This window comes from Meles meles, chromosome 7, assembly GCF_922984935.1.
Source record: "Meles meles chromosome 7, mMelMel3.1 paternal haplotype, whole genome shotgun sequence".
NCBI classification, from domain to species: Eukaryota; Metazoa; Chordata; class Mammalia; order Carnivora; family Mustelidae; genus Meles; species Meles meles.
The window spans coordinates 133,721,937-133,744,856 of NC_060072.1; the positions used below are offsets into that span (position 1 = coordinate 133,721,937).

At 44.1% G+C, this 22,920-nt stretch overlaps 1 protein-coding gene across 15 annotated transcripts in view; it reads left to right on the top strand.

The window, feature by feature from the left end:
• Positions 1-22,920, top strand: part of KIAA1217 (KIAA1217 ortholog) — a 692,194-nt gene that overhangs the window by 404,344 nt on the left and 264,930 nt on the right. For all 15 annotated transcript variants that reach the window (XM_046013815.1, XM_046013818.1, XM_046013816.1 and 12 more), the window contains one exon: positions 1,227-1,510. In XM_046013815.1, the coding sequence (XP_045869771.1) occupies positions 1,397-1,510 (114 nt within the window). In that variant the 5' untranslated portion in view covers positions 1,227-1,396. The remainder of the gene's footprint in view (positions 1-1,226; positions 1,511-22,920) is intronic.

Sequence of the window (22,920 nt, forward strand, 5' to 3'; positions counted from 1 at the left end):
TCCAATCTAGAACTTTGAATATCAGATCTCTTTTTCTGCACCTAACTTTTCGAGATCAATAGTTAACAAATGGAAACATCTTTAAAAAATAGGTTAGAGTAGATTTTAAAGGATGTAGAGCTCGAAGACTTTGTGTATCTATGACCAGCCCACCATCCTCATTTTAATCACGAAGACAGTGAGGCTGGAAGGGATCTAAGTCTAGAATGAAAGGCAGAACTCCTGAGAACCCCCACTCAGTGCTTTTCCCTGGGAATTCAGTGAACGGGGACACTCTGTTCGGCCTGCATCCCTGTAGGGTGTAAGAACTCTTCTTCCAAAGATAATTTGAATGTTTATAACATTCTCTTGCTGTTCGTAGGTTTTTAAGAAGTAATTGCCTTTTTCTTTTCAGTGAACTGGAATATGCAAACCCAACAACCCATTTGCCAACCATTGAGAATGAGTAGAGGTCCCCTGTCCAGTCCCTGCAGTCCAGCCTGGCTCACTTGCTCCCTTCTCGGTTGAAGTCAGCTTGTCCCTTACAGGCCAGGTCAGAGGCAGGGTCAAGCCCAAGGGTCCAGGTTTAGGCTATCCACACGTATCATAACTCTTCCCTTTTCACTGTGTGTTTTAAAGTCCACTTCCTATAAAATGTGTCTAAGCCTTTACATTCCCTCCATTCTTACCTGATGATAATATTAATCTAATAATATTCTATTTGTTTGCTTTATCTTAATTGGTGGGGGAGGCTGGATTTTGTAGGTGGTTCACCCATCAGTGATTATGATAGCTTTTTTTGGTCTTGGGGATGAAATAAGTGTCTCAGATTGTAGAAATATAAAAGTCCTGTTACCAGCATGAAGTTGTAATTAAAAATAAAGAAATAATCAGAACCACTGCAATAAACTTTTCTATAATTACGGATGAAGGTAAGGGGTAATCCAGTAGCCTGCAAACTAGTCTGATCACGTGTTCTTATTTTGAATAACCTCAGGGAAGAGTCAGAAATAATCCACTTTTTTCTTCAACTTTTCCTTTTAGTATGTGGGTTTTTTGTTTTTTGTTTTTGTAGTTCCTCTGATTGTTGATTTTATTCGCTCTTCTTGCCTTAAAACAAAAAACAAAAACACCTGCTAGGTTACACTTACACGTTAACAACCGCCACAGACCCTCTTGGTGTTCTGTAAATGAGATATTGTGAGATCATTTATTGTGAACTGTATTTTGTTCTTTTTGTCTTTCAGAACAAGGAAAAAGCAGTCTACATGTAACGTCCCTAGAAGATGCAGAATGCCGCAGAACCAAGGAACGCCTCTCTAATGGAAACAGTCGTGTTTCCGTTTCCAGGTCGTCCCGCAACATCCCAAGGAGACACACTCTAGGTGGGCCCCGAAGTTCCAAAGAAATCCTGGGAATGCAAACATCTGAGATGGACAGGAAGAGAGAAGCTTTCCTGGAACATCTGAAGCAGAAATACCCCCATCATGCCACCGCCATCATGGGCCACCAAGAGAGGCTGAGAGACCAGGTAGGAACATGGCACCATTTTGCTGTGCACAGCTCATTCTGAAATGAACATGTGGGAAAGCAAAGTGACCAACAGTTCAGAGGGGGAAAAGTAGTCGAGTGGATTGTTCCCACCATTGGGTTGTTCCAGATCTTTTTTGGGCCTTGGGAGGAGAAGGCAGCCTGTAGTAAAAGATTTGACCTGAAAGCTCAGTTCTCTTGAATGCCAGAGAGGAGAGACCCAGAGAGCCTGCGGCTCCCCCAAAAGGAGTGTCCTGAGGTTCAGCCACAAATACATCTGACATACAGGCAATAAGGGCCTAGGATCAATTACTGTGCACTGAGAAAGCACTTGAGTGCTTAGCACAGTGAATGAATGAATGAATGAATGAGTACATGCATATATAAATACGTTTTCAGGGTCAAGTGGAGCACAGAGGGGTAGACATAATGCCTTTTCCTTAGGAAGCTGACATTAAGGTTCGGTTTCTGCTCTTTTTTCTTTTTTTTCCCTTTTAATCACAGATGTTTACCTTTGGCATTCTTGGCTTCCGGCTGTCATCAGCGACCTGTTTTCTCAGGTTATCTTGACAGCTGCCCAGATTACCACCCAACTGTGGCTTCGGCTGTTTCTGTTTTTGTTTCTTGGCTGCGTGCAATGACTCCCTTAGCAGACAGTACAGTTTTGGGGTTGCAGTAGCCCTCACGGGCATGTTATCAGATTGACCTTTGAGGATGGAGGACATGGTGAAGGAAGCAGAGCCCACTTGGCGATAGATGCGGTCGGGGAAGAGGGCGGGCTGTTAACTGATTTCCACACTCCAGGTGGAGGGGTGCATGCACTGGTTTAAGTCGAATGTCTTGCCAGTTAACTGGTAACAAGAGTAATGTGTAACTAACTCAGCTTTTGGGCGGCTGTGGAAACGGAAGTTGTCATTGGCCTGAATAATTTGAACCTGTACTTCATCCTCTGTCTCATTTTATGCATTTAAATTCAACCTTCTCTTCTCTGAAATCTGAAGTGCCTAAAATTATAAAATGAGCTTTATGGACTGTATGTTGGTTTTTTGTTCATGTTGCCAAAAGGCGGCAGACCCAGAAGAAAAGAGAAGGGCAAGGAATCCTGGTTGATGTACAGCAGATAAATTCTTCAGTAATTAAGAAAGGGGTGACTCTTCATTTCAAGTGCATATAGAAAATATACCTATTTTTTGTATGTATGTATTTATTTACTCACTTGAGTTTTGTCCCATAGTTTTACAAGATATAATTGACCTATATAAAAATATCCCTATTTTTTAGTTGCTGGTACGGTCAGTATCCATATAAGTAAGGCGTCATGTTTTTATGAGGCACCATACTTTGTCCAAAGTAGTTTAGATTGAGGAAACTCAAACTTAGACTAGTTACAAATACACAGTTTTCTAAGGCAAAGTTGGAATTTGAATCTGGTTCAGTCTTGAGTTCAGAACCCTTGTTGAGTCCACTGTTCTGTAAGTTGATCATTGCCTATAGAGCAGGTAGTATGGCAAAAAAACAAACCCTTTGTTTTCTAGGTTTTTGACTCATCTAATAATTAAATTGATGTAAGACAGATTAACAGGAGAAAGCAAACTAAAGTTTAATAATATGTATACTTCCTGTGGATACATGAGAGAGACCCAGGAAAACTGAGTAACTCCCCAAAATGGCCAAAGCCATCACCTGAAGTACCATGTTCAGCTAAAGACAAAAGAAGTTGTTGGGGGTGGGAGTCGGTTATGGGAGTTTACAAGGAAAAGCATAATAATCTAGGATAAAGTTGTTATGACCTAAAATAATTTAGATAGTGTGCCTGGCTCAAAAAAAGAGCTATTACTAGGATTACTTTTTCTCTGAAAGACCTATCTGTACAGTGGGGCAAACATCTAATTATCGAACATCTCTTCTTATTGTTCTGTGAATCACCCTCTTCTCTTTTGAAGCCCTAAGCCCCTACCCCATTCCTTAGCTTAGGATGTCCTATAAGCCTCAACTGACCCTACGTGTTCTTGGGTCTCATATTCTTACGGGGTTCCTATATACACATAATTAACTTTGTTTTTCCCATGTTAATATGCCTTATATCAATTCACCAGCCAAAAACTTGGAAGGGTAAAGGGAAATTTTTTCCTCCCCAACAGTCTGTACATGGGGTGTAAGGGACATGGTAAGGTTGTGTGTGTATGTGTGTGTGTGTGTGTGTGAATGTGTGTGTGAGAGAGACTATGGGGACGAGGATGAAGGTAAAGGAGGTTAGGAAATTGATAGTGCGTTGAATGAGGAGGGAGAATATATATATATATTTTTAAGTTAGAAATATATTCATTTTGCTGAGAAATTAGTATGTCGAAATGGTATATTTTCCACGTTAAAAATATTTCAGTTATTACCGTTACTGTTATTCATGATCTCATAATGACTGCTACTGCTATGATGAGGCTTTGGCTAAAACTCTCACATGGGAAGCCTAAATATAACCTGAGGGGTTCATGGGATCAGATGACTGGGAATAATGACTGTGGCTTAGCGGCCTCAGCCTCTGATCTCCTATCGCGTACATCTCCGCCACAGGTGTCTTCTGACCGTGGCTGGTCAGCTGTCCCTTCACTGGGTAATTCAGGATGAATCCTTGGGTATTCCAAGCTGACCATTTAAAGGGGGAAAGATTCTGATGCCTGGATTTGTGTACGTGTTTTTTCCTTCCATTGTTGTTTCTCAGATGAACCCTACTCAGCGTTGTAAACATCAGAGATAAAGCTCAGGCAGTTCACGGTTTAGGAAATTCCTATGGACAGCACTTCGTCTTCTGGTTTTTCCATTCTTTTTCTCCTACTGTCTGTTTCCTCTTTCCTGTCCTCTTCTCCAGGACACCCTTTGTTCCTCCCTGACCTTCTTCAAGTGGATTATTCCAGGCTTCCTTTGCAGGAAGATCGTATGACCAGCCATAAGGGGGAATTCAAATAAACAGGTCTGACCACTTACCTAATACTGAGGTTCTAAATACCGCATACTCTTCTGGTGGCTGTTTTCCTGGCTGCCTCCCGGAGAAGTGGCTTTAATGAAAACAGCGCCGCTGGGGGGAGTTTACGAGTAAGATGGCAGCCATGCTGTATCCAGCATCTTACATGAAATACCTGGGGATTAAGGGAATCCAGATTCCAATTCCTTGGAATTAAACCAAAGGAGAATTAGAGCATACCTTACATTGCAACCTCAGTTCAAACACTGGGAGATTCATGGTTGAAAACTTGTATTTGAGCCTTTGAAAATAAGTCAATCAATACTTTTCTTGAGTCTGAATTACTGAAAAGAAGTTTCCTTCCTTCTGCTGTCTCCTGAAAATGCAGATGACCGTTAGTGCAGCATAATGCTTATCTGCATAGTAGTTTTTGTTGTTTTTTTTTTTTGAGATCATATTTATTTATTTGACAGAGAGAGAGGGAGATCACAAGTAGGCAGAGAGGCAGGCGGGGAGTGGGGGTGGGAAGCAGGTTCCCTGCTGAGCAGAAAGCCGAATGCAGGCCTTAATGCCAAGACCCTGAGATCATGACCTGAGCCGAAGGCAGAGGCTCAAACCACTGAACCACCCAGGTGCCCTGCATGGTAGTAGCTTTAATGGTACTGACCCCCTGACACACGTGTGTGGGGCAATCAGAGTATGAAGCCACATCACCTGGCAGCTAAGGGTTTGGCAATGAGGCCTGGCAGGGCTGGACTGGAATCCAGCCTCCACCATGGGCTAATTGTATGATTGGAGCTAAAGACTTTATCCTTCTCTGCTCTAGTTCCCTCATTTGTCAAAGGACAATAACACCAGTATCGCAGAGTACTGAGAAAGAAAGCCATGGGTCCTCTTACTGTTTCGAAGGCAGCTCCCTGCATTACAATATTCTGGTTTATGGGATCCCAGAAAAGAGTCTCAGCAGCTCTTCTTTGCAAATTGGTATTCAAATTCATTTTACATTTTTACCAACCGTGTTTGAATACCTGAAGATTGTTTTTTTCCATTGTCAGAGCATAATTTTATTATCTTTCTGGAATGTATTTGTGTGTTTCCATCATTAAAAGCTTAAAATTTGGATTTCTTTCACTTACTCATACCATATAGATTTATTTGGCACCTGCCATGGTAAAAGCGTGATGAGACGTGGTCCCTGACATCACGTCAGTAAAAGAAATAAAGCATTTGTGTACGGATACTAATCCTTCAAGATCCGGCCCAGATGTCACACCTTCTGAGTTGGTCACAACATCTTTTTTTTTTTTTTTTTTTAATTTTATTTATTTATTTGACAGAGAGAGATCACAAGTAGGCAGAGAGGCAGGCAGAGAGAGAGGGGCAAGCAGGCTCCCTGCTGAGCAGAGAGCCCGATGCGGGGCTCGATCCCAGGACCCTGAGATCACGACCTGAGCCGAAGGCAGAGGCTTTAACCCACTGAGCCACCCAGGCGCCCCTGGTCACAACATCTTACAGTACCTATATTACACTATCTAATAATGCCTTTATCATACTTCTCTTTGTGTTTCTCTTTCCCATATAGAGTATACTTATGGAGGGCAAGAACCTTGTTTTAGTTACCTTTGAAAAGTCAGCATTTAAGGGAATATGCAACCTAAATGAAGCCTCATCAGTTTTTGTTGAATGAAGGAATGAGTTTGCCAATATATTTCTAATACAATTAGAATGTGATAGAATGGGGTGCCTGGGTGGCTCAGTGGGTTAAGCCTCTGCCTTCAGCTCAGGTCATGATCTTTGGGTCCTGGGATCCAGCCCCGCATTGGGCTCTCTGCTCAGCAGGGAGCCTGCTTCCCCTCCTTCTCTCTCTGCCTGCCTCTGCCTGCTTGTGATCTCTGTCAAATAAATAAATAAAAATCTTAAAAAAAAAAAAAAAAGAATGTGATAGGTACCATATGAGGGATAAAGAGGGGGTGGAGAATCCAAGAATTAAGAGATCGGTTGCAGCTTGGGAAGTCAGAAGAGACTGAGGCTAAGAAGCTAAGACAAGATAAGTAATTTCCCTAAAGTCAAGAAGCCACCATTTGAACCAAGGTCACAGTTCCTCAGGTCTGTGGTCTTTCTATTTGTTACTGACTTTTGTATTTGCTTCCTCTGCCTTTAGTTTTTCTGAAGTTTTGGTAACAAAATTAACGTAGATCACCGCAGGTCAAGCAATAGAGACATTTCATTGCCATTTCTTTTTTTTTTTTTTAAGATTTTATTTATTTATTTGACAGACAGAGATCACAAGTAGGCAGAGGGGCAGGCACAGAGAGAGGAGGAAGCAGGCTCCCTGCTGAGCAGAGAGCCCGATGTGGGGCTCGATCCCAGGATCCTGGGATCATGACCTGAGCTGAAGGCAGAGGCTTTCACCCACTGAGCCACCCAGGCGCCCCATTTGTTGCCATTTCTTTAAAAAAGATTAATCTTGGGGCACCTGGGTGGCAGTTGGTTGAGCATCTGCCTCTTGGTTTGGGCTCAGGTTGTGAGCCGGTGTTGTGCCCCACGCTCAGCGAGGAGTCTGCTTGGGACGCTCTTTGCCTTTCCCTCTGCCCCTCTGCCCAGCACAAACACGCACACACATCCTCTCTCTCTCAAATAAGTAAATAAATCTTTAAAAAATAATAAAAAATAAAAAGATAAATCTTAATTCCAGTGTGCATGAGATAATCATAGAAAATAGATTCTTGTATATATTTTATATTGAAAGGCAGTTACTTTTTTGAAGCAGCTCTGAGTTCCGAAGGGTCTTTAGTTCAACGGTCTCTCAGTCAAGGTCGCCGTGTAACTGCACAATTTTGGAAAGCTCTTCTTGTATGTCTTCACTAACAAGCAAATGTTCATCTGTCCATCTAACTCTCACCAACAGAAACCAGCTTTCCGCTCTTAGTCTCAGAAACCCTTCTGAAAATGGTGTTTCAGTTTTTATTTTCCAGTTATGCACTGGAAATAACTAGTCAACGAACTAGGTCTGTAGTATCTGCTTTGTGGTCACAATTCATTTATATGTAGTTTTTTTTTTTTTTTTTTTTAAGATTTTGGTTATTTATTTGACAGACAGACATCGCAAGTAGGCAGAGACGCAGGCAAAGGGAGAGAGGAGGAAGCAGGCTCTCTGCTGAGCAGAGAGCCCGATGCGGGACTTGATCCCAGGACCCTGAGATCATGACCTGAGCCGAAGGCAGAGGCTTAACCCACTGAGCCACCCAGGCTCCCCATTTATATGTAGTCTTATAGCTAATGTCGTGGAACTTGAGGTGAAATGAGTAATACATTTTTTAAAAAAATATTTCAGACTTTTTATTAACACATAATGAATTATTTGTCCCAAGTAATACATTTTAACATGAAAGTTTACTGTGTACTTCCATTTAATACAGTGAGTGAGAGAGATGTGAAGGTGTATTTTCCTTTGATAAGACATTGTGGAGGGGTCAAATAAGGAGATAAGAACGTGAACAATAAAACTATCTGGTAGGGGTCAGTAAGGCCAGAGTCCTTCCCTCAGGCCAGGGCTACAGGCCATCTCAGTGCCTCCTCATCACCCAGCCTCACCTTTGTGCTTGTTTGCAAACAGCTGGGGCTGTTTTCTCAGTGCCTGGTTCCTTTGGCCCCACTTACCATTGTTTACCGCAGTCCAGGGCGCCTGGTGCTGAAATGTGTACCACCAATGGTGAAAGTGAAAATAAGGAAAAATTTTATAAATATACTTTTTTATAAATATCTCCTTTATATATAAGGAAAATACTTATCAGTCTATTCATAGATACCCCAGGCTCTGGTTCATGCTACTTTTTTTTTTTAATGACTTCTAAGAAAACTTTATTTCTTAGTGAGGAGTTGTTCTATGGAATTTGGAACTGTAGGCTTGGGGTCAGACTCAACATTATCTGTTCTTTTGACTGACGTCTCCTTTTCAGAAAGTATATCCTTGATTTTATCAAGAATCGTGGAACATTACCCAGTTCAAGACAGGGAGGAGAGATTTCTTAACTGCATTTGAATCAGAACAGCAGGTCTTAAGAATCAAACACTCCCTCAAGTTGGTAGAATAAAGGTATTCTTACTCCTGTTCCCTCCAACGTCACTGAAAAAAAGTTAAGGGTATTAACAGTGGGAAGAGAGAGGGAAACGTTCTCCATCTCGAATGAAGCAAGGAAATGATCAGGACCCGTGGAATGGCTTTGGGAGACTAGGGAATGTCTTCGTGGAGGCCCAGTGTGCACGGAATGTAGAAAGTGGAAGTGGAGTTGATGGAAGGAAGTTTGCTGCCGACAATTTGTATGTTCTTGACCTCACTTTCCACAGGTGAAGCTTTCCAGATGGAAAAACAGGGTCAGTAGGAGAGAGGAGACAATGATTACCAGATCACCACACATCCAGTCACAGAAGGGCTGTGATTTAAATGGCTTTGCTGGGGGGCCTGGGGGGCTCAGTTGTTTACGTGGCCGACCCTCGGTTTTGGCTCAGGTCGTGATCTCGGGGTCATGAGGTCAAGTCCCACGTCGGGGCTGAGTACTCAGCAGGGCGTCTGCTTGAGACTCTCTCTGCCCCTCCTTCCCTCTAAAAATTAATAAATAATTCTTTAAAAAAATAAAACAAGGGCTTTGCTGTGTGCCCCACAGACACTGAATGCCACAAACTGAAGCGTGAGAGTGACACACTTCTAGGGTAAAACAAGTAACATTTTGTGGAGAGGGCACTTGATGTCGCAGACCAGAGGTGAGGGTGCCAGCTGCCTCTGCTGACTCCTCCCTCCTACACACTAGTTTTCAGTAGCCAGCCGGCCCCCGTTCAAATGGGAATTCTAATACGAAAGAAGCCAATAGGAAACGTGTACCTGTATTAGTCAGGATGGTCGTGATTATGCTGCACAACAAATAAGCCCCATGGGGGTTTTTGAGCGATGACACCAAAATGTTTCATTTCTCATGCATGCAGAGCTGGTTGTTTGGGCAAGTCTCCGGAGAAGCTGTCCTTATGATGACTTAGTGATTCGGGCTACTTCCATCACGTGATGATGCCTTACGACACAGATTCTAAGTCTCCACGGCCTAGGGGAGAGCACTAACAGTTCAGCACAGGCTCTTAAATATGTTGGTCCATTTGTCACTGTCTTTTATTGTAGCATCTTGGCTCTAAGGGATGTTTGACTTACCTAGATTTTTGAAATTGCCCCATTTTCTTACATCAACTTTCCCAAATGGCTTTATCTGCACAAGTATATCTGTACCTAACACGTTATTCTTCTCTGTACAACAGCATCAGTCACATTTATAGCTCACATAAATGTATTAACACATATTTACACCTATATGTGGTGGCATTTTTTGACTTACTTTGGATGAACTTCCTCATATTATGGCAGAGTCTTAATCATACTGGATTACTCCTCATGCGGGAGATCTTGGGGTATCAGGGATACCTTGGGGAACTGATGTAGTCCATCTGTCATGATGAAAACTCCAAATTATTCAGATTTTATTCTTTTTTTTTTTTTTTGGAGATTTTATTTTCAAGTCATCTCTGCACCCGGTCTACACGTGGGGTTCAAATTCACAACCCCAAAATCAAGAGTCACATGTTCTACCAACTAAGCCAGCCGGGCACCCCAAACAGATTTTTTTTCTATCAGATATGTTCTAACCCAATCACCCTATGTAAGTGAAGTGTTCAAAATTCCCAATTATGCATCTATGTCCATGGATATGTGTGTCAGGGAAGCCTGGAAAGTGAGGGAAGTTGGAACTAAAGGTGCACCGAGATCATAGACCATCGTTAGTGGAAGCCTTTGGCCATGATCAACGTGTGGATAAAAGGCTAAAGTTGTAAAGGGGCAAGTTTTAGCAATTATACGTGTTTTGTAAATACGTGTATGCATACATGAAAGGTTTATAGGTTATACTACAGTAGTAGACCTAGATACGGAGTGTGCATTTACAGACCCATTTCTTCCCTAAACCTTAAGGGAAAAGGAAACAATTTCTTGGCAGTTAAGAAATCTGATACAACGTATATGCAGGAAGTGCTCGTATCAAGCCACAGTAGGATGGGGGCAGAAATGCCCTTACGCAGATGGCTGTGAACGTGGAGAATGTTAGCTAGATGTTCAGCATTTCTTTAGCGCTGTTTTCTCAAGCGCTGTTTATAGTGGTGAAAAGTGGAAAAGGCTGCAAGAGTACATATTATTGGCATCAGCTGAGACTGTGACACTATTGTTCTTTGCACATACTGGCACATGTCGTCCTCCCAGCAGGACTGGGGGGCAGGCGACATTAACCCTCCTCAACAGAATGGGAAACTGAGGCACCGTGTAATTAGCTCTTATTCAAGGTGTCACGGCAAGTCAGTGTGGCAGCATTGGGATTTAAATCCTGTGATCTGGCTGTGGGGCGGGGGGTGGGTCTTGCCTTTTACCTCCAGATCACACCATCCCTCTGATGAATGACAAAACCAAAGGACATCTATCTAAAATGTTGAGGAAAACGGGGAAGGACTAGAACAGGGGGACGTCTTTGGCCCAGTGGCAAGAAGTACGACATTTGGTGGGGATCCTAGAATGGCTGAAATGCCCGCCTCCTACTTAGATTGGCCTTCAGTAATTCCGGGAAGAAAAGGAATTCGGCACGGAAGAAGCAGTGAGATCAGTAGTGGTAAGTATCTGTGCGAGGTCAATGTTGAGATGTTACTCCTGCTAGGGCCACACCCCCGAGTGGAAGGATCATGGTGTCGTAACGAAATTACAATTTGCCTATAGAGGATTTATATTAGTGTATCCGTGATTGTGTGTTTAACAGAATGTGAGAGCCTGTGAATAAAAACCACGATAAGATTTGAAAGAATCAGGATAAAAACAATCGTCGTCAAAAGTACCAAATCTTCCCTATGTCTAAGAGAAGTCAGAATGGGATCAGAAACAATAGTCATCTAAATTTGGGCGTGATGAAAAACAATGGGGAAAAAATAAGCAGAGAGAACAGTCTAATACTTAACAGATGATGTTACTCGAGGGACCAGATGAAGGAGCTCGCTGGAAATGTTTCCCAGCGGTCTGATTATTTTGAATTGTGTCTTAAAGGGGAGGGAAGTGCATTTCTGAGAATTTGGAATATTACATAGTCGGACATCTTATGGTGGTGGTTTGGGGGGGAGAGAGCTCAGTGATCAAAAAGACTAAATTCTAGAGGCTGCAATTTTACTTGCAAAATTGACTTGAAGTTGACATTAATCATAGAGGATACAGAAAAAGAAAAAGAATCCTAAATGGGGATTATTCATAACACATGGCTTTTGATCCATGTTTAATTGGGTGCTACCAACCTCTACGTTAGCTTTCATTTTAATTAGCGTTGTGGAAGAGCAGGAGAACAGTGCTATATTAAGAGGAGCTCTGAAAAAAAAATCAACATAAGATTCTGCTAGAAAACCTGCTAAGGCGTGTCTGGAAGTAGGTGGACGGCAAAGGAGAGTCAGAAACCAAACTGACGCTATGTGGTGGCAGGAGATGTCTGCATCAGACCAGCCGAGAGAAAATGGCCCCCGACTGGATAGAAATTTTCAGGATTGAGGCATCCAGAAAAGACCAGTGTGATTCTGTCCAGGACATTGATGCAGAACTCATATTGCAAGTGTCTAAATTGTCCTTTCGCTTGTCACGATTCAAGGTGTGTGTCTTGGCCATTACCCATTCTTCCTGCAGGTGTTTTCTTGGGTTAACTCAATCTGATGGTGATTTATCGTCATCCTGCACCGTGAGCTCGACATCAGGCCGTATGCGTAGAATGCACTTGGCCTGCCAAGGATGCATGTCTTCAGTGGGAAGAGTGCCAACTTTGGGGTCCTGTATAACTGAGTTTTTTATATGCCGGGACAGTCTTAGTTGTGGAATGTAGGTGAATCATCTGTTTTCCTGGGGCTTTTTGGTAACCGCAGAAATGAGTCCGACAGAACTCTTGTGGTGAGGGTTACATGAGATGCTGCATTCTTTCAAATAGCACGAGTGGGATGCCCGTGGAAACCCTTTTCATTCAGGAGAACCTCATCACTGAGAAGGGAGGGCCGTCCACATTCGGGCAGCATGAAACAGTGTCCGTTCTAACTGGCAGTGATCTAGAATACGCTCTGGGAAATCCGAGGTCCCCCGGCTGTTAGTAGCTGCTTGGGAAATGGAGAGAAAGTTTCTAATTTGGGGATATTTTTGGTTAATCAAAGTTAAATGAATTTCTATACTGTAGGGTCTGATCAGATCTTTTAATATGCTGAAAGACTTTGTAAATCTCACTTGGAGATTTGGGAGCAGGTGGAATGAAAAGTACAATGTTTCCCAAGCCTGTTTGACCACAGAATTATTTTATTTTTTTTTTAAAGATTTATTTATTTATTTATTTGACAGAGAGAAATCACAAGAGAGGCAGGCAGAGAGAGAGGGGAAGGGAAGCTCAGCGGAGAGCCCGATGTGGGACTCGATCCCAGGACCCTGAAATCATGACCTGAGCTGAAGGCAGTGGCATAACCCACTGAGCCACCCAGGCGCCCGACCACAGAATTATTTTTCTGGGGACTCTTCTTTTGTGCGACACACTAGGAAATGGCAGTATGTACCTTGGACCCTTACTGGAATTCAGAAGCGTCTGGGTGGCTCCATTGGTTAAGCGCCTGCCTTTGGTCCTGAGACTTGAACCCTGCATTGACCTCTCTACTCAGTGAGGAGTTCGCTTTTCCCTCTCCCTTTGCCCCTCCCCACCCTCCGCTTGAGCTTTCACTTTCTCTCTCTCAAAATAAATAAAATCTTGGGGTGCCTGGGTGGCTCAGTGGGTTAAGCCTCTGCCTTCAGCTCAGGTCATGATCTCAGGGTCCTGGGATCGAGTCCTGCATCGGGCTCTCTGCTCAGTAGGGAACCTGCTCCCCCCTACCCCCTCTGCCTGCTGCTCTGCCTACTTCTGATCTCACTCTGTCAAATTAATAAATTTTAAAAAAAGAAAATCTTAAAAAAATAAAAGAAATAGCAGCAGCAGCTTGCTAGAGCCCAGAGCACTGAGAGAGCGGAGAGGGAAGATCTCCCATGGAGATTGAAATTCAGATGGTATCTCTTGGAATGACAGAGGTCTCCTGGAGGCTCCTGGCAACTTGTCTGATGATCTGTTTCCTCAATGCCCAGGGCGCAGTAGGTGCTCAGCAAGGCTATTGATGGTTGTGATTTGAATGCATAGAATGAAGCCATGGGTGGCTTGTGATGGAGGAGGGCAGACATGGGGAGACAAGGACAGGGTCCCTTGTGAGTCAGTTTGTAGGCCAGGGGAAGCAAGCTGGCAGTGTCATTCGGAGGAGGGGGACGTCAGTGACGTCAGGTAGAGGAAGGCCAGGTTGTGTGGGACCTTGAAAGTCGGCAGAAAGCTTGGATTCGCAGACGCAGAGCAGCCTTGAGCCTCGAGCTCGGAAGTGGAATAAAAGCAAAGTTCAAGGGCAGCTGCTCGGGGCTATGTCGGAGGGACCTCGAAGCGGAGCCTGAGTCCCAGCCTGGAAGTGGTTGCAGTGGCCAGAAGGCAGTGGCCAGGAGAGCACCTTCGGGAATGGAGCTCAGCCAGCACTGAAGGATTAAATGAGGGAAGAAGAATGGAAATGAGGGGTGGGCGCCTGGCTGGCCCAGTGGGTTAAGCCAGGTGGGTGGCTTGGGTCATGATCCTAGGGTCCTGGGATCCAGCCCTCTGTTGGGCTCTCTGCTCAGCGGGGAGCCTGCTTCTCCCTCTCCCTGTGCCGCTCCCCCTGCTTCTGCTTGCTTGCTCTCTCTCTCTCTCTCTCTCTCTGGCAAATAAATAAATAAATAAAATCTTTAAAACAAGGAGAAGAAGAATGGGAATGACTTGGCGTCTGGAGCGGGACGAATGGACGGAGGGCTGCAGCTGGGGTCGTGGGAAAGGTGAGGATGCCCAATGAGCACGCCACGAACTCACTCAGTTCCTGCCTGCACCCGGGCCCTGAGCAAGTCTAAGCTCTCTGTGTCATCTCCCGGAACCACCGAAACATTTCCCTGGACTGCCATGGCAGCACACGAGCCATCGTCGCAAGAGGAACGGATGGAAAGGGCCCCACCGTGTTAATGGTTGGAGTCAGCTGATAGTGATAGAGCTAGGAGGGAAGAAAAATCTGACCTGGAGCTCCGTGGGTTTTTCCACAAGATTCTGTATGGTCTTTTCGAAATGCTCTCAGACTTCAGCACCAATGTCCTTTCGCATTCCCCTCTCGGCATCTTGGTTTTGTCAGGCCTGTCCTTCCCTCTTCCTTCCCTTCCCCTGAGTCGAGGTGTTCACCACGGCCCCTGCGCAGGTGCGGAGGTGGACCGTGAACAGTGGGTCAAGTTCACGCCTGAAACTTTGAACCAAGGCATTGATTTTGACAGGGCGGGGACAGACGCAGCTTACTGTTATGTCCTGCTTGCCCCCCAAGGAGTATTTTTGGGCTAATGGAATGTGCGAGGACTTTTGTCCATGAGTGCTTCCTGAGGTCCCAGCTGGGACAGTCACCGATCTTACTCAGACATCACCAGGATGCTGAAGGGAGAGGAGCAGGTGGATGTTGTGGGGCGGGGATGGCCCTGTGCGGGAGAAACAGATGGGCTGTACCCGCTGTCATACTACAGACTGATTCCAACTTTTGAATCCTTTGTCTTCACTCTGTGCCTCCCCTTATTTTGTTGCTTCTTCCTTTCCTTTTTTTTTTTTTTTTTTTAAAGATTTTATTTATTTGTCCGAGAGAGAAAGAGAGAGCACGTGTACAAGCAGGGGGAGGAAGAAGCAGGCTTCCTGCTGAGCAAGGGGCCCAATGCGGGACTTGATCCCAGGACCCTGGGATCATGATCTGAGCTGAAGCCATCCAGGTGTCCCTCCTTTTTGTTTTTAAACATTTGAACTGAGCTGGAACATTCTCCCGTATGAATGTGTGCCGAGTATTAAAAGTGTGAGGACAGGGAGCCTGGTTCTGATATTTACTGTAATATTCAGTGAACTGGATTGTATTTCTTCATCTTAATTTGATAGCAAGTATGTCTCTTCTTTACTAAATTCGATTCATGTTCAGTAAATTCTAAACAATTACTCAAGCTTCAGTCTTGACAAGCAGCATTTGAAATGACAGTAGGTGCTACAAGTGAAAATGAGTGTCAGACAACACTAAGGAAGTAGGAGACAACTGGAGCCCAAGCCTGGGGAGATACACACAGTTATGGGAACTGGAAAGTCTGAAGTCTGTAGGGCCACAACATCAGCTTGGAAATTCAGGGAAGAGTTGATGTTGCAGCCCTGAGTCCAAGATCTGTAGGCTGGAAACTCAGGCAGGGTTTCTATGTCACGGTCTTGAAGCAGATTATTTTTTTTGGGGGGACTCTGAGTTTTTGTCTTAAGGCCTTCAACTGATTGAATATGGCCCACCCATGCACTCTGGTCAGTGTGCTGGCTCAGAGCCTGCTGATTTAAATGTTAGTGACATCTAAAAAATATGTTCATGCCAACATTCAGACAGATGTTTGACCAAACAGCTGGGTACCACAACCTAGCCAGGCTTACACATGAAATTAACCAACACCGTAGCCAAAGCTGACCAAAATGTAGATGGATGATTTCTAAAGCAAACAAGGGCTACACACAAAAATAGAGCCAAAGTTCAAGCTTTAGGGAATTACCGCAGTTGCTCTTCATTGTTTAATTCAGAAATCAAAGTACCCTTATTCTTTTGGTGAGGCCTCTAATCTGTGTTTGACTTGTGAAATGTGTATTGGATTTTTTTTTATTGTTTGTCAGTTTTTCTTTTTTTTAATTTTTTATTCCTTAATGATTTTTTATTCATTTATTGGACAGAGAGAGATGCAGCGAGAGAGGGAACACAAGCAGAGGGAGCGGGAGAGGGAGAAGCAGGCTTCCCGCCAAGTAGGGAGCCTGACACAGGGCTGGATCCCAGGACTCTGGGATCATGACCTGAGCCAAAGGCAGGCACTTAAGAGCTGAGTCACCCAGGCGCCCCTGTCAGTTTTTCTTTAGACCAGAGCTTTAGGCTGCAGATCCTTCTTGAGAGTCTGTTTCATTAGCTTTATCTGCATGCTAGTGGTTTATTTGTCCTGGGGTAGATGAGTTGTGGTCCATGAATCCTCCTCTGGGCAGTCCTCCACACAGCCTGAAGCTAAATGAACTCACCTTGCTACGTGCTGCTGGGCCGATGGGCCACCCAATCTAGACCCCTTCAGCCCTCAGCCAGTGTATCTGGGAGGATCTGCAAAAGGTCTCTGTTTACTCTTTCCGGCCCAATATGGACCTTCAGCTTAGGCTACTAAGAAAAAAACTCTTATCATGGCTTAGGTTAGTTAGGATTTTAAGATCCTAATTAACCATTAGGATACCACATTTTAGGGGCGCCTGGGTGGCTCAGTGGTTTAAGCCTCTCCTTTTGGCTCAGGCATGATCTCAGGGTCCTGGGATTGAGCCCCCCATTCAGGCTCTCTGCTCAGCAGGGAGCCTGCTTCCCTGTCTTTTTCTGCCTGCCTTTCTGCCTGCTTGTGATCTCTATCCATCAAATAAATAAATAAAATCTAAAAAAAAGAAAGAAAAGAAAAGGATACCGCATTTTATTAAACCAGGATGACAGTGCCTAGTGGTTAGGCACATGTGTTTTGGATTCTGATCTTGGGTCCTGCCTGGATTAAATTGGACACTCCCACGCTTAGTAGGCATGTAAACCTTCCTCAAATTACCCAAGCTTTTGAGGGTCCCTTTCTCCATTTATAAAATGGGGATAATCACCGTTTTTACATCATCTTTTGTCAGGAGATTTCAAAGAGGTAACCATTGCTTATTTTAATGGTAGAAGTACTGCTTTTTCTACCCAGAGAAGCATCCCTTTTCCACGTGACAACTTCCGACTCTTGTTTTTTAAGAAACAAAAACTCAGGCCATAACCCAACCTCTTCCACCCGCATTCTTTTATTTTCACGGTCTTTTTCAGTGAGCAGTTTCCACATCTATTGTAAAAGCTTTCTTGAAACAGATTCAAGAGAAAGAATCTCATTTGCTGCCCAAACCAATTCTGGATACCTCTGATGTGGCTAAATTTAGAAACAGTGCAGCCCCCTCTGCGGGCCTTTCCTGAGCTCTGACTGGGTTAGTGTGCTGCTGGGTTGCTGTCAGGCAAATCCTGCTGCTGTACCAGTCGCACTGGGCATTTTCCTCCTTCGGGGACTGTAGGAAAAGTCATTACTGGATTCGTCACCTCTAAGCAAGCCTTGGCATTTCAGCCCAGCTTGTGTTGTTTCCTTATTGCTTGAGAGGACTGTGTTCCAAACTTTCCCCGCCCTAAATCTGTCAAGATCCTCCATCATCATGCTGGTTCCAGATTTTTCTGTCGGTGCTGACCTCTGCCTGCCTGCGGACCAGCGGGGAAATCAGCTTGCTTTCACATCTGAGTTATTTCTGTGGCCATCTTCATCTGCCTGACTCTCAGATTCCGACTGTTCTCACTCAGTCTCTTTTCTAAGCTTGAACTCAGTAAGTAAAAGCTGAGATATTGTAATTTCCTAAATTTCCCCAGAGGGAAGCTTGGGCATAATTTATAACCGCTCTGACTGCTGAAGCAACTTTCGCACGCTCCCCTCTCTGATGCAACTTGGAGGAATTGCTGTGATTGAAGAGTACCTCCATCCCGTCTGCGGATTTCGCCGAATGGAGCCTCGATCTGGTTATATCTCGTTTTTGTTTGTTTCACGTTGTGTTTGTGCCCCACTGGGTAGAGCCCAGGCGTGGGTTTCATCTGGATGTATTTTCATCTTACAGAGGCAGTAATTGAATCTCTGACAATAGTCTGGCCTCCAAGGAGTGTTCCAACTCAGGCTGCTATATTAAACCGGGGTAGCTCTTGCTTCCCTTGGAAGGTAATGTCCCATCTGTTGATGTGAACTCTGGCAAATGCAAAGCTCCCAGAATTGTCAGAGGAGGGGATCTGGAGCATTTACTATTCTTTCTAGGGGAAGAGCCTTTCTGAATGCTCTTACCTACGAATGCTCTCTCTGCAAACATCTGGGCAGGCTCAGCCATATGTGGGGGTTAAACTCTGCTCTCCGACCTTTCAGAGATGTCGTGGATTTTCTTGCACTTTGAGGCAGGCTCAGTGGCAAGTTAAAGCAGGTTGCACTCTCTTCCCACTGCTTCTGCTTCTGGGACTCTGCAGTGTGCTCGGAGCTTCTGCTGGGGGGCTGCCTTCAAATGCTTTCCAGCTCCCTGCAGTCCCAAGAACTCTCTTCCTTAGCATTTAACAGCCATCTGATAACATCATTGTGAACTGTCATAGATTTGGACCAAGTCCCATTCAGACTTTTCTGGCACCTGAAGGTCAGCAATCTTATAGTTGGGATTGCATGGAGGGTCTGCAGTGAAGTTAGAGGTGAGATGAGCGTTGAGCTCCGTGTTACCAAGAGGGGCTGGGCACAAATTGGGCAGAAGTTTGTTCAGAGCTTTATGCGAACGTTAGGGATTCTCTAAAATGTGATTTGATCGATTTCAATGTTACTCTGGTAGCTTACGTAAATTAGAACAAAGAGAAGAAAGATGTGGGTATGTTATGAAAGAGTTAAAAAATGCTCAACACCTTCTCCTACCTCCTCTGCAACCGCAAAGGCCAAGAGAAAATGCAAACACACACACACACACACACACATTCCAGCAAGGAACCTGTTTCGCAAGTTTTGCTGGTAAAAAGTCGGAAGGGGGTTGCTGAAGAGTGGAAAAACCTTAGAAGTATCATTTCAGAGTTTTTCAAACCCTCCGTTTTCAGAGTAATTTTATCCTGCAGAGAGAGGCATATGGGCCACTGTAGGTTTTTCTTTAACCGATTAAGTGCATTGTTAGACAGGGAGGGGCAGATTAACGAATGCCTATAATTTTGATCATTGTTTTCTGCAAAACAGCTTAGGCTTTGAAAATGAAGCCATCATTCTTGGCTAAGTTTCTGCCAACAGCACAAATTATACCGTGCAGAGATCCAAAGCCCCTAAAAAGGTTTCATTAATGAACAATTTCAGAGGATTGTTTAAGTCTTTGCTTGACAGGTAACGTTGGCATGTAGGCAGGTGGGGTTAAGGTTTCCATGGAGATTTATGATGTCATGCTTGAAAGAGCATGTCAAGACAGCCAATTTAACGAGTAGCTACTCAAAAAGTCCTATAGGCTGGAAGTAAGCTTTATGCAAATGACAAGAGTTTCACTGGGAAAAACTGCAAAAGAAAACAGCAGAGACATGGAGGGGGGTTTACCTGACAGCTCGGAAGGATGACCCTGGCGTCCATTCGAGACGGAAATTTCCAGAAGAAGAATTAGGTTTTTTTTTCCCCTTTAACTGCTGCTTCACCTGTGGAGCTCTGGGTACAGGTAAATACGAGATTTTGCTTTTTCTTCTGAGTTATTGCCAAAAATTATTTGGAAGCACCGGGTTCTGTTTCTCTGCATTGTTCTCTTGGCAGGGAGAACTAAATCAGTAAGCGCAGCTTTCTCACACCGAATTTTCGTGTTTGGGGGTTGTGTTTTTGGGACTTTTTTCTTGAATGAACTGAGGTTTCTGAAGAGGTCTGAAAAACAAGTGATGCGGTATGCATTCAGTTGATTTTACCCTGCAGAATAACCCTATTAAAGTCTGTAGAAAAGGGTTAGAAGGACGATTTGGGGTAGTCCGTATTTATGGATTATTCCCAGATGTTGGTTTCTTTTCTTTCTTTCTTTCTTTTTTTTCTTGTTCAACTCTTAGACCAGACCTGAAGTTGGGATTACGTGTTTTTCTGCATTTTCAAGTTGTAAAATGCCAAAGGTACAACCTACAAAGTATCACAGAACTTTGGACGCATATTGTGTTTTCCATTTCAGGGTGTCTGTGTACCTTTTGCACGGAGGCATTTTATAAGACTAGCAGAAATAAACCTGTTTGAGATATCAGAGTTTCTGGACTCAGGGAAGCAGGATTCATGAATTCTAAGAGGACAGGTAAAGGCTTCTAGGGTAGGGGGAATGTTTGATCAAAGTAATTTTAAAAGCATGCTTTCAAAAGGAAACCTCACTCTGGCAGTACGAGGCGTTATGTTTGCATCCGGTCCTAGTGAGACAGTCAGCAGTCTTGCCAGAGATACGGATGGGATAGTGATCACTAACGGTAGCTCAAGTGATCATTAAAGGTGGGGAGTTCACCTAAAGGGGTTAGTCTGGGGACAGGAGGCTGCGATGCGAATAGTCTGGTCCACCAAGCTTGAAAAGAAATGAAAAACAGTTTTGAAGGTTCAGGTGTAGAGTTAAGAATGAGTGAAAGATACCTGTGATTTGGGAATTTGGGCTTTTAAAACCCAGACTGTTCAGGAGCAGAGGGACAGGCACTGAAATATTTTTCTAAATGCCTAATGTGGGAGAACGCAGACCTCCGGAGAGTTTACAGCCCCATCCTGTGGATTAATTAGCTCCGGAGCTGCTCTGGGCGGTAGAGGGTTGCCTGCCACAAGTCACCATGGAACCCTTTGACAAAGAGCTGTGGCCCTCACCTTGGAACGCCTGGCTTTGGAGTCCTGGCTTCGCCACTTACTCCCCATTCATGGCATTCAGCCTCAGTTTTCTCCTCCGTAAAATGGGGGCACTAACTGCGGCGTTGTGAAGATTGACTGACAAAACACATAGTGTGGTTCTCGGAATTCCCGCTCCACGTGTTAGCTGTGGTTTTTAGTCACTGCTGATGTGGAACCCGAGCATTCATTAGTTGTTTTTGTAGCCTTCATCGTATTGCAACAGTCCAGGGAGATTAGCAGAATCTTTTTAGTCTTACATTACAGATGACGAAATCGCAACTCAGAGAGTTACGGACATCAACAATGCAACAAACTATCCTTCTGTGTTTTCTGCTTTTTTTTTTTTTTCTCATCTGAGGGGTCTAGGAAAAAGTTACTGTGCTGCTGAGATACGCCCCAGATGCAACAGTCATTTCTATAAATGAATTAAAATACAAAATGTGAAGCGTTATCAAAGGAGTTGGGATAGTCATGTGTTTATATTAGTTAGGTTTGCGACACTGTTTCTAGGTAGGCTGGAGGAGTTACATTGATTTACTTTTTGCTGGCACCTGTTGATGGGAGCTCGGGGTCATTTGGAAGACTTACAGTTGTAACTCTTACCTGCTCCAAGAAGAGTCAGGGTTTGCTGTCACGGGTATATCCTGAGCAGGAAACCAAGTCACCAAGGGGCTGTGGGAATTGCCACAGGGAGCGAGGGGTTGGACACAATGTCTTTTCTCCTTTTGTATTCTAGACTTTGGCAGCTACCTCCCTCGCCTATATCCCAGACTGAAACAGCCCATAATTATGTTCTACATCCATTGTATATAAGAGACAAATATGTTTTTCATTGTGTTATTTTTAGCAGCTGTGTTTCTAGCCAGGGAAAACACTCTATTAGTTCCAGGGTTTTCCTAATGACTTTTCCAATTTTTCCAAATTTTTCCGCATCAGATTGCTCGGGATTGTTCAGGTCCCACACTCTTGGGAGAGGACTCTTAGCAGGAATGTTGGGTAGACTCATCCAGTGGGATTCTGAAGGCGTTCTGATCTCGAGCTGCTGAGGCTGAGCTCATTCTGCGCCAGACAATGAGTAAATTAATTAAATGTGGTCATCAGACTGCATTGTGGCCTGCAGTTCCCAGCACTGGTTTGGGGCATCCGGAAAAGGTCTGGTTATCTCAAGGGCAGATCTGTGAGTCTGAAAGCAAATATTTATTTCATTCAAAGTTTCAGTTCCAAGTATGAACCACAAAGCGGCAAGTTTTAGGTAGGAAAGAGTCATGAAATCACACAGCTCTGGGGTGCCAAAATTCCAAATAGGCCCAGAATCACTAATGCATATTTTTCTACATTTTCTACCTATTCTAATGGACTTTCAAAAGTCCATTAAAGCTTTTTATTATACTTAATTGTATTGTTCAGAGATTATCTGTTGATTAATAAGCAGTGATTACATCTAGAAGTATGTCTTACATCTTGCAGGTGTCGTAAAGGTCTGTTGAGTCAGAGGGGCTGGGCGAACAGGGATTCAGAAGCCGCGTTGCCTGGAATTGAGTCCTGCCTCCATTACTTATTAGTGGCACAGATTTCCCGCTGAAGAACATACGTGGGTCTATTCATATTCCAAATAAAGTATAGTACCCAAACTTAAAAATCCTCTTGGGACACCTGGGTGGCTCAGTCGGTTAAGCATCTGCTATCGGCTCAGGTCATGATCCCAGGGTCCTGGGATCGAGCCCTGCAGCAGGCTCCCTGCTCAGCAGAGCGCTTCCTTCCCTCTCTCCCTCTGCCTGCTGCTCTGCTTACTTGTGCTCTCTCTCAATCTCTCTGTCAAATAAATAAATACAATCTTTTT